General features: G+C 38.7%; 1 protein-coding gene across 1 annotated transcript in view; it reads right to left on the bottom strand.

The window, feature by feature from the left end:
* Positions 1-2,414: 2,414 nt before the first annotated feature.
* mpzl1l (myelin protein zero-like 1 like) overlaps positions 2,415-12,305 on the bottom strand; it is a 43,485-nt gene continuing 33,594 nt past the window's right edge. Inside the window, exons 5-6 of the mRNA XM_072585343.1 lie at positions 9,041-9,140; positions 2,415-4,426 (exon numbers count right to left, since the gene is read on the bottom strand). Of these exons, the coding sequence (XP_072441444.1) occupies positions 4,325-4,426; positions 9,041-9,140 (202 nt within the window). The 3' untranslated portion in view covers positions 2,415-4,324. The remainder of the gene's footprint in view (positions 4,427-9,040; positions 9,141-12,305) is intronic.

Below are 12,305 nucleotides of genomic sequence, written 5' to 3'. Positions count from 1 at the left end.
TGTGTACTGCCTCTTTAGAGTCAGCTATGAAAGTATCTCTGACACGCCCCTTTATGTCATCAGCCAGGGCTCCCTGATTGAACCAGATTAACAGCCCCTCATATTGCATGCAGTCCAGCTGGCTGACCTCATTGCAATCGCTACAAGGTCCTTGAATATCAAGGGGAGATGGATAGCTTTTCTTGTTGGAGATGGTCATTGCCATTGTGTGAAGTCAAAGTTACTTCAACTTTTCAGCACAAGCTTGAACATTGTTCAACTCGTGCTGTTATGAACAAAGATAGTTTCAGTATCTGAAGAGTTACAAATGATAGTCCAATCAACAGCAAGCATCCTTACTTCTAATGGAAAGAAGGTGTCATTAATAAAGCAGCTGATGATTGTTGTGACTCAGATAACAACCACAACTATCTTCTTTTATACTTAATATGACTCTAATCATTGAAGAGTTTCTCTACCCTTCCAGTTTCGAGTGAACTAGATTTTACTAGGATTCCTTGAAATAATACTCAGTCAAATACTGTCTTCATATAAAGGGAAAATCAGTCCTATCCTCTCAGTTCAGCACTTTTGTCAATGTTTGGACCTAGGTTACAGTGAGGTTTTGAGCAAAGTGACCCAGCATAACTCAAGCTAGGCACTGTGAGAAGGCTAGGGTTGACTAAATACCACTTGATATTACTATCAATGCTAACTTCCATCACTTTGCCGATTATCAAGAGTAGACTTATGGGGTGGTAATTAGCCAGACTGCATGTATATTTTTTATGGAGAGGATATACCTGACAACTTTCCATGCTGGTGTACAAGTGCCAGAGATTTAACAGCTTGCGTAAGTACCCAATAATATTTGAGCATAAACCTTCAATACTATTGCTGAAATGTTGTCATTATAGGCTCATAGTTTTTGCAGCATCCAGTGCCTTCAACTGCTTCTTGATATCATATAGAGTGAATCAAATTGACATCTGTGATGCTGATTATGGGTCCTCTGGAGTGGCAGCAGTTTGAGGATTGACATTCCAGGCTAAAACTATTTGCTGTCATTGCTGTTTCCCCTGCACACCAACATTTCATCCCCAACTCCCCTATCTCTCTACTGCCTTTCCCTCTACCCCTAAATACACAAGTAAGCAAGAACTTTAAAATATTTTAAATTGTGTGTATATATAAATCATAATGTATCTACTAAGGACAGATAATACAAAATCTACATTAGAAAGTGAGGACTGCAAACGCTGGAGATCAGAGTCAAGAGTGTGGTGCTGGAAAAGCACAACAGGTCAGGCAGCATCCAAGAAGCAGGAGAATCGATGTTTCGGGCATAAGCCCTTCATCAGGAGTGAGGCTTGTGGGCCAGGAGGGTCTGAGAGATAAATGGGAGGGGGTTGGGCTGGGCGGAGGGGGTTGGGCTGGGCGGAGGGGGTTGGGCTGGGGGAAGGGGGTTGGGCTGGGGGAAGGGGGTTGGAGGGGGTTGGGCTGGGGGGTGGGAGGGGGTTGGGCTGGGGGGTGGGAGGAGGTAGCTGGGGATGTGATAGGTCAGAGGGGAGGGTGGAGTGAATAGGTGGGAAGGAAGGAAGGAAGGAAGGAAGGAAGGAAGGAAGGAAGGAAGGAAGGAAGGAAGGAAGGAAGGAAGGAAGGAAGGAAGGAAGGAAGGAAGGAAGGAAGGAAGGAAGGAAGGAAGGAAGGAAGGAAGGAAGGAAGGAAGGAAGGAAGGAAGGAAGGAAGGAAGGAAGGAAGGAAGGAAGGAAGGAAGGAAGGAAGGAAGGAAGGAAGGAAGGAAGGAAGATGGGCAGGTAGGACCAGTCAATGGAGCAGTGCCGAGTTGGAGGCTTGGGACTGGGATAATGTGGAGGGAGGGGCAATGAGTAAACTGGTGAAACCCACATTGATCCTGTGTGGTTGCAGCATCCCAAGGCAGAAGATTAGACATTCTTCCTCCAGGTGTTAGGTGGTAAGGATGGAGGAGGCCCATGACCTGCATGTCCTTGGTGGAGTGGGAGAGGGAGTTAAAATGTTCAGCCATGGGGGTGTGGGGTTGGTTGGTGTGGTTGTCCCAGAGTTGCAAGAGGCAGCTGGTTCAAGTTGAAGCTACATTTATTTAGCATTTTCTTTCTGTCTTAACAGTTGGGATCTCTCTCCAGATTGGCCATTTTATCTTTTCTTAAACTCTTCAGTAAAGATTGAAGCAAGGCATCTATTCAGCATCATCTCCTGTGATTTTATCTTGCTCATCCATTAAATGCCTAAAAGGTCTGCTCCTTGTTTTTATTAGAATGCTTTACTATTTTAATCGATGAATCCTAAATTCTGTACAATAAGGTCAATTTTAATTCCCCAAAATTTACAGAAATTAAAAGCTATTGATGATCTAAACTATTCACCAGTAATGCAACAAGTAATCTATGTAAATATATGATTATCAAGTTTTTATAGAAGTGAAAAGTGATCCATAAATATGAAATGTCTAAAAATCCAAAGCCCTAACTACATAAATTTCATTTCACTAAATGCATTTCAAAATGTTGAACAGTGAAGAATGTGCCACTGTTTTTTTGTTTTGCAAGTTAATAAGTGACAGCAAAAGCCAGTGAATTCCATTTATCAAATGGCATAGTTTTAAATTACAGTTTAGCCTCAATAAAAGACCTTGTCTACATTGTCACCATGGAGTTCCAAAGCTTTCGAAATCTGTTTTATGCTGTTATAGAAAATGTCTCTCACTGTAGCATCATCCTTGGCTATTACAAACTCCACAATGATGACACCTACATAAACAAAAATACTAATTTAACTAATCTCACAGTTGGCAATAGTTTTGCATGTCAGTGGTAGCATATATTTTGAACTATAACTCAAATATGCAGACTACGATGTTATTCTCCACACTGTTCCAGTCTAGACAGTAGTCCAGATAATTGCGCTCGTGATCTGGAGTGGAAGATACTGAAAATTTCTGGAGTAGGCATATTTTGTTCCTCAAAATACATATTGTATTTAGAACACCAAGACTGCATTACCAATTTGTTTTTGTTTCTCAAAGTGTAAACCGCTGAAATCTTTGCTGGAATAGAACGTTATCTCAGCCAGAAACGACACGAGTAAAGTTACAGTCACGAACTAAAAGGAAACACAGGTTTGCTGAAGCCCACATATTAGAAATATTTTACAACTGTTACGATTGTAGTGAAAATAGGCTGCCAATATTCAACTTTCATCATTTGACATTAATTCAAGGACTAAAAGAATATTACTGACCTAAAATGACTGCTGTGACCATCATCCAAGCACAGGAATCCCACATAAAGTATATACAACCAGCTACTTTGGGTCACCATTTTAATCAAGAAACAGTCAAATTTAGTGAGGTGTGACATATCTTTTTCTCCCAATAAAAGTTGCTTATAACTAGCAAACTTGAAATGAAACAATTACGCAGATAGCAGAATAAGCAAAGGACAGCATTGGAACAGTAAGCTTTTGAGCAAAAAGCAAACAAGAGAAAACAACATGGACGGAGAACAGCACAAATACTGGGAATTATTCCCACTACCTGCCTCTCACAATCTCCATCAAGCTGAGAAACTAGCTGATGAAAAGCAACTTGGAATAACAATGATTTCCTGAGAATTCTAGGATATCTACAGCTTCACCACTGCAAAGGAAACAAGACAAATGCAGCCAAATAATTGAACCCAGGTCTTTTCATTTTTTTTTCCAATCCAAAAGGACTCTTAAGATCATGTCTTTCCTGTCTTTAGTACACAGCCCACTTTGATGCTCAGCAGTTGTATTTATATTTGTTGTTGAATTGTATTATTTCTTGTTTTGGGGTAATAGGCATTAATACTCCATCCTCTTTCACCTGAGAAAACTTTGGATTTTCCTTTCCCTCATTTTTTGAACTGGCTAATTAAATTTAAAGTGCAATAGCTATGTGACAAAGAATAATATTTTACTAAAAATGTTGGTTAAAAAGAGAAGAGTTGTGACTTTCCTTACCTGTTCATAACACAATGCATTAGTTATTAAAGCGCTTGGATGTGCAAATCCCCAGATTTAAAGCTATTAAGAGCAGATACATTCCCAATTCACTATAGCTTTCCAAATTAAGCCTGAAATATTTTCACAAATGGATGATTACCATCCTAACCGTGGTCCCTTATTATCACATTTTTAAAACTTAAAATATTATTTTACTATGTCCAGAAGATCAACTACTAGATGTTACAGAAAAATACAACAAACAGTAGCTGGCACTTCAGCTACTCATACCTATTCCTCTGTTCAGATTATTTAGTTAAATACATTGTGACTGTATAGATCAACATCTCTGGATATCAGAATAAACTACTGAATCAGATTTGTAGATCTTGTTGGAATGTCTTTGTCCAGAATGATCCAGTTGCGCATAAATTACGGGTCCCTATTGTAAAGTAAAAAAAAATTATTCAGATTTTAATGCTGACATTTTAAAATTACAGATGGACAGTATTTAACATTTTCACACCTAAAAGGTTATTTTAACAAACTAAGTCAAAACTTCAGTTGGAAGTTCAGAATGCTTCTGCAAAACCCTGCTGTGAGAAATGCTGTGTTGCAGATGTTGCTTTCTGATATGAAATATTTAAGACATTATCTGGCATAAGATAACGTGAATCAAGGGGAAAGCACATCAGGGTTAGGAGCAATATTACATATGTGCTGTCGTATGACACCTGTCAGAAACACTACAAAATAAAAATCATGTTCACTGATTTATTCTTTCTATTCAACTAGGTTTACCCCTGTAGCATAAGGAGACTTTAATGGTGCAATCAATCTGAGCTCTTACAATATGGGCACTAAACAATAAAGCATTTGTCTCTTTAGTTCTTCTGATATCCATATTGTGAAGATTTAAATAACAAAAATATAACATTGAATGCATCATTTCTCATACTGATGCTCACTCCCAATTTTGGATCACCACAGGTCTTCAAAATCAGTCCTCCTAGTGTGGTATCTCATGCACTTGTACTATAATAGTTTGAAAACAGCTGCTAGAATTTGCAACATTGTAAAGCATCAGTCTATTGAGAACTTAATGGAGGACAGAGAAGTCCTAGTTCTGAAACCATAACCATTTTGACTGCTCTACCTATATTGGAGATTTTTATCAAGGAATGAAAATGTATGAATCTCTGTTGTTGGAGTTTTGTTCACCTATCACCTCACATGACTTCCTTTCTTCTGCAATTTGTAAAGTGAAGCTGGAAACAATGATGGCAGTAGTAAATAGGAAAAAATTGCAGTTAACCAAAGGGTCGAACTTTAAGGTCAACGATATCTGTGCCACCTTAACCAAATTTTCCATAACTAAGCTTGACCAAAATTGATGTGGCCAGATCAGTAAATAATAATTGAATAGCTTGCATCCATAATTGGTAAACAGCTCACGTCCATTATATTGGATATCTTTTGACTTTCAAGGTTTGTGTAAAGAATTATAGCTCAGGTGCCAGTTGTCGTGGTTGTGGGTATGTTCGCTGAGCTGGGAAGTTGACTTGCAGACTTTTCATCCCCTGTCTGGATGACACCTTCAGTGCTTTGGAGCCTCCTGTGAAGCGCTGCTGTACGTCTGGAGTTTATTTGGTTCTGTTTCTGTTGCTTCAGTTGCTGGTTCCAGTTGTTTGTTGTAGTGGCCGGTATATTGGGTCCAGGTCTATGTGCTTGTTGATGGAGTCCATGGCTGAGTGCCATGCATCTAGAAATTCTCTGGCTGTCCTCTGTTTAGCTCAATTGAATTTGTGGTCCTTGTCATCTGTGTGTATGGCTACTAAGGATAGTTGGTCATGGTGTTTAATGGCTAGTTGGTATTCGTGGATGTGGATTGTTAGTTGACTGCCTGTTTGCCCTATACAGTGTTGCATGCAGTCTTTGCATGGAATCCTGTAAATTACATTAGTCTTACATATGATAGGTATGGGGTCTTTTGTCCTGGTGAGTTGTGACCGTGGCTGTCAGTTTATGGGCTGTCATGAATCCCTGTGGTCTGAGACATCTGGGCTGTTAGTTCCAAGATGTCTTTTATGTAAGGTAGCATGGCTAGTGAGTTAGATCGTGGCATGTCCTTGTCGCGTTGTTTGTCTGTTAGGCATCTGCAAATGAAGTTGCGGGGATATGAGTTCTTGACGAATAGTCTATAGAGATGTTTCTTCTTCCCTTCATAGGTTGGGAGTGTTGCAGCGCATTGTAGTCCTTTTGAACAGGTTATGAATGCAGTTTCTCTTGTGTGTATTTGGGTGGTTGCTGTTGTAATTCAGGACCTGGCCAGGGTGTGTGGCTTTCCTGTACACTTTTGTGGTGCATTCACGGTTCTGTGTGTTTTGTACCATCACACCCAGGAATCCAGGACCCAATATACCGGCCACTACAACGAACAATTGGAACCGGCAAATGGAAGCAACAGAAATGGAACCAAATAAATTCCAGAAGAGACAGTACAGTAGCACTTCACAGGAGGTTCCAAAGTACCGAAAGTGTCAGCTAGACAAGGGACAAAACATCGACAAACCAACTTCCCAGCTCAGCGAACATACCCACAACCATGATAATTTTTTGATTTGTTCACCTGGAAATAGTCAGGAATAAAACAGTACCAGAAATCTCAAGCTTTTACAATAGAGGGGGCAGCTTAGGCCAATAGGCTCCCAAGTAGGAAGGATGAAAAGTTAAGATGTGAAAAATTGAACAAATTGACCACAAAGATGACTTGCAGAAAAGGAGAAACTCAAGTGTCCACTACTTTTACGTTACAATAAGTTGTTTTGTTGGAAAGAAAGAAACCTCACCAATGTGCTTACTCTACACTCAAATGTACAAATTGAGTCACAGAGATGTACAGCATGGAAACAGATCCTTCGGTCCAACCCATCCATGCTGATCAGATATCCCAATCCAATCTAGTCCCACCTGCCAGCACCCGGCCCATATCCCTCCAAACCCTTCCTATTCATATACCCATCCTGAATCCTTTTAAAATCTGCAATTGTACTAGCCTCCAAAACTTCCTCTGGCAGCTCATTCCACCCTCTGCGTGAAAAGGTTGCCTCTTAGGTCTCTTTTATATATTTCCCCTCTCACCCTATGACCTAATACTATGACCTCTAGTTCTGGACTCTCCCACCCCAGGGAAAAGACTTTGTCTTTATCCTATACATGCCCCTCATGATTTTATAAACCTCTATAACGTCAGCCTCTGACGTTCCAGTGAAAACAGCTCTAGCATATTCAACCTCTCCCTATAGCTCAAATCCTCCAACCCCTGTAAATCTTTTCTGAACCCTTTCAAGTTTCACAACATCTTTCCGATAGGAAGGAGACCAGAATTACACACAATATCCCAACAGTGGCCTAATATTGGTTAAATCACTGAAATCAAGTCTACCTTCAATGAGCATGAGCAAATGTGTGCACATACATGTTGATATTTGATTCATGTTACAAGGAAGTATTAATGCGACACTCCTGGATCCTGCTAGGGCACAAATGATAAAAGGGAAGAATGAGAGTTGGGGGCTTGTGTTTAAAAGTGGTAATCAAATTCACACTGAAAAGAATACAAAAAATTAAATAATGTGTATGAATGTGCTATAGCACAGAGACAGAACTGACAAGTGGCAGTACCCAAGTCAGCAGTTTGCTAGACTGTCTAACCTTTTGGGTGATCAATGAAGGAGAGGATGCAGTAATGCACAATTTGGCAGAAAAATCCTAGTTTCTTGACCCATTTATTTTACTGTGTAATTTATATCATAACATTTAAAAAAAAACTCGGCCAGTATTTCCTAAAGCCAGTAAATGAAGATCAGACTTGCCCTTGCCTATTAAATTGCTAATAGCTTTTACACAAAAGGTGCTGGAAATGGGAGTTGGAATCACTGTAGTGCCCTCTATGGGCATCTGAAAGCTGTACAAGCAGAGGAGGTTTTTGGCCTCAACTAATAATGAAGGTAATAACATTCAACATTGGTTATACACAAATCAGACACCAGCCTCAAGTGAATGAAATAGTGTGTGTAAATATTTAAATCCAGGATCTGCTGGCCAAGATGTACTATACTATCCTAGGTTGTGTGAAAGCAGTGTTTGCACTCTGGCTATCCCATTCAAATACAGTATACTGAAATGCATCGTTCCTGTACCTAGACCAAATTTTCCACAAAAAGTTGGGGCTTGCCCATTTCAGTTCAAATATCTTTCCAATTTGGTAAAACTTAATTCCTATCAAACATCTTCTGGCACTGAAAATTGACCTTTACAATTTTGTAGCAGTGACATTCAGGTTTTTTTTTGAAAAAATTATTAATCCTTCTTAATCCAAATCTATACTTCCCTCTTTTTCAGTTTGTTTTCTGTCTGGGGTTTTAGATTGACACTTACCTAATAAGACTGTTTAACAACCTTTCACTCTGATTTTATGATGAAAATACACACTCACAAAAAGCAAAAGCAAAATGTGACTGAACAAACAAAATGCTAAAAGTACTCAGCTGATTAGGCAGTAGGGGAGGAAAAAGGTAGTGTTAAAATTTCAGGTGAATGAACTTTCACCAGAACCATGGACCACTTGGACAAAAATTACCAATCTGTATTATATCTTCCTCTCTCCACAGCCAATGCCCAATCGCTCGAGTGTTTACAGGACTTAAGCAAACTATCTCAGCAAAGGTAAAAAAGTCTATCACGTCTGGAAAAAAATAAAAATAAACCACACTAAATGAAGTCAGAAAACAAGTTAGTTTGCAGGTCAGATCACCTCAAGAGATTTTAGTTTAATTTTTAGATTCTACGGAAGGTTTACACCTTTCAATACATCTTGTACAAAACATAAAGGACAATATGTCAATTGGAAACTTAAAGCTAAATAAACTATGTATTTGAGGTGCTTATTGAAAAAAAGTTTAATGAAGAGGCTCAAATGAAGGATTTGACAATAAACAAAACAATATATAAAAGTTTACTTGATTGAGAAAGAAAACAAAAGAACAAATCATACCTGGAATGGGCCAACAGACCTATGATTCATTGAGTCCTTCACACCTGATACTGCTGAATTCCTCAGGGGTTGTTCAGTTGGGAAGATATTTTCTACAGAACTGCCATTTATTTCAATGCACATTGAAGCATAAAGGAAGCACCAACATGCATGTTTGGGACAGGGAGGAAGCAATTACAAATGCTAATAAGGTACAAGCTAACTGGCACATACATTGACACATGCACAAAATACAAAGCTTCAAATTAAGCATTGAGAACCCATTTCAGCCACTTAATGTAATGCAACACTTCACTTTAAAAAAAAAAGTCAAATAACTGATTTTGTTTTTGTGCAGTGCATGCTGAGAATTGAAATAGTATATTGTCTAAATTCTAATTCAAAATGGGTTTCCAATACCTTGAGTACAAAACTTAAAAAACAAACAAACATGCAACAGATTTATAAATACACATTAACAGAAGTGTGCAAAAAGGTTTGTTTCAATACAGTACCAATTTCTTGGCACAGACAACCACAAATAACATATTAAATCAAAGGTAGCTAGAACTCAATACCAGACAACTTGGGAAATAAACCACACACATTTAAAAATAAATCCTTTACACCTCAAAGTCAGGCAAAAGTCTCACAGAAAGTTCTGTGTATGAATCAAGCCATCAAGGGAAAACATCAAGTAGATAAAAGGGAGAGCTCTAACAACTGCAGACATCATCCATGGTTTCCAACTTTCACAAATAAGGACAATGATGAGATAACATTTCCAAAACACCAGCAAAAAAAACCCCAAACATCAAATGACTTCAGTGTCAATAGCAAGTTTAAAAAAAACTGACAGAGGTCTAAAATCACATTTTATAAATGGTCAGTGTCAAACTGTAATAGTTCTAGGAAAGAGCAGAACTAAATAGTGATAGAGGTAAAAAGTTAGTTGCATTATTTTTGGTTGCAGTCCAGATTGTTCAAAATCATTCCAGTCTAATAAGACTGAGCCAATACAATAGCTTCTTTCTACTAAGCAACATCCAATGAATAAAGACGTTTGTATTGAACTAACCTGAAGCTCTAAAGAAATAAATGATGAAAAGTACAAATAGTTGTTTTGTGATGCATCTCTCAATTGGAAGTCTATTATTAACTTGAAATATGCAATTTCTGGCTTAGTTTGCAGGATTGGACTACTACAGTATGTACAGTTTTGGTTCATATGAAAGAAATACAGCATTGTTTTCAATTGCAATTCAGAGAAAATACACTTGACTCATTCTGGGATGAAAGGCTTAACTTATGAAGGAAGATTGAACAAGTCAGTCACTACTCAATAGCCTTTTGAAAAATAAGAGATGACCTTGTTAAAACATTAAAAAATCCAAGGAGACTTTACAGAGTCAAAGCATAATTGCCCTTGTGGAAGAGACAAGATGATAGGGGACACAATTTAAAAATAAGAGGGGGGGTCACCCATTTAGCGGGATGAGGAGAATTTTTTTTTCTGAGAAGGTCAATGGTCTGTGGAATTCTCTTCTGCAGACAGCAGTGGAGGTTGAGTAATTGAACTTATTCAAGGTAGAGATAAATAGATACTTGAGGAGGGGTAGGACCAGACAAGGAGCTGGAGTTGAGATTGCAATCTTATTCAATGGCAAATCAGGCTCGAGGGGCTGAATGGCCTATTCCTAATTTCTATGTTCCGTTGCAGTCCTGTCATTACTTCCCATGAAAACTTTATGATTGGAAGGCCGAGTGAAAAAAAGCCTGAGCAAGCACTTCCTGTTAGTTAATAAAGGTGGCATTAGTAGGTATCTACCAAGAAGCCATCAGTTAACATCAATGAAACCATTTCAGTTGAAGATTGAGAATGCCTCAGGAAAGCAGTAGAGGTAATTAGAAGAAGTATGCCCTGTGCGAATTGTTAAAAATACCCAGCATTTATTCATAATGGGACATATACTTCTAATGACAGAAGCTGGCAGTTTAATGTCTGAGGATAGAAGATTGGTATTTGTCAACTTCTCAGTTTATACTAGCCAGTATTTTATCAAATTTAGTCGAGATGTTGGCATCTCTAACCAAGGCAAGCATTTATTGCCCATTCCCCCAGTGCCTTTGTGAAGGAAGTGATGTTGCTTTCCCGAGCTATAGGTTCACATTACACTGCTGTCAGAAAGAAATTCTAGGATTTTGACCTAGCACAGGTGAGTAAACAGCAAAATATTTCAAACTAAGGACTTGTGCTTAAAGGTGATATTCCCCATGCGCACACTGCCCTTGTTCTTCTTGGTGTTAGAAGTTAAAGGTTGGAAGTGTCAGGTTGATGGCTTGAGTATTAGACACTATAATACTGGAAAAAGGAAAAAAGTACATGCAAGAACAATAAGGAGTGATCTCCATTAAAGCTTTTAATAGATCTGTGACTTCAACTGAATCTTTCACCCAAGAAATGACAGGAAGTGGTCTTTAAAGTTGCTTTAGTATGTTGCTGCAATACATTTTACAGAAGTTACGCATTGTAGCCACAGAGGACCGATGCTGGAGGGAGTTAAAGGTGATGGAGCAGGTGTTGAGCTTCTTGAACATGGTTAGAGTGGAACTTCTTCTAGCAAGTGTGTAATATTCCACTGCACCCCTGACCTGTGCCTTCTCGATGGTGGGTGGGCTTTAAGAGTTGGGAGATGGATTACACAGAATTCCTAGCCTCTGACTTGCTTTTAAGCCACAGTACTTGTATGGTCAGACTAGTTCAGTTTCTGGTCAATTGCAACACCCACAATGTGCCACAAACAAACTTGATAATGAAAATTTGCAGAAAAATGATTTGCGTAACACAACTTTTCTCTCCAACAGAGCAAAACAAAATCACCATTCCTTCACATCTGACCACAAAATACCTTCCATTAATGGAGGGCATCAGGTGCCTGACCATTATTCTTCATATTGAATAAAGGCTCTGAATCAGAAAGCGAGAGTGGTAGACTAAGACACGGCTAGGCATACAAATGATAATGACTGAAAATAAGCTTACATTTTGAAAAGCAAGTCCCAGACCATTTGAAAATCAAATTTAAGCTGTCTTAAAGTCTAAGAGTCTTAAAAGACAATTCCAGCCAACTTAACAACATCCTTGTAGGGATGTTACTGAACTAACAATCCAAGAAGTATGGATAATACTCCACAGAAGAGTTCCATTCCCACCATAGCAGCTGGTGGAATTTAAATTCAATTGGTTAGTAAATCTGGAATAAAAGAAAGCTCATTTCATTAATGG

Source organism: Chiloscyllium punctatum, chromosome 15, assembly GCF_047496795.1.
Source record: "Chiloscyllium punctatum isolate Juve2018m chromosome 15, sChiPun1.3, whole genome shotgun sequence".
In the NCBI taxonomy this organism is placed as follows: Eukaryota; Metazoa; Chordata; class Chondrichthyes; order Orectolobiformes; family Hemiscylliidae; genus Chiloscyllium; species Chiloscyllium punctatum.
This window is presented reverse-complemented; position numbering and strand designations above follow the sequence as displayed.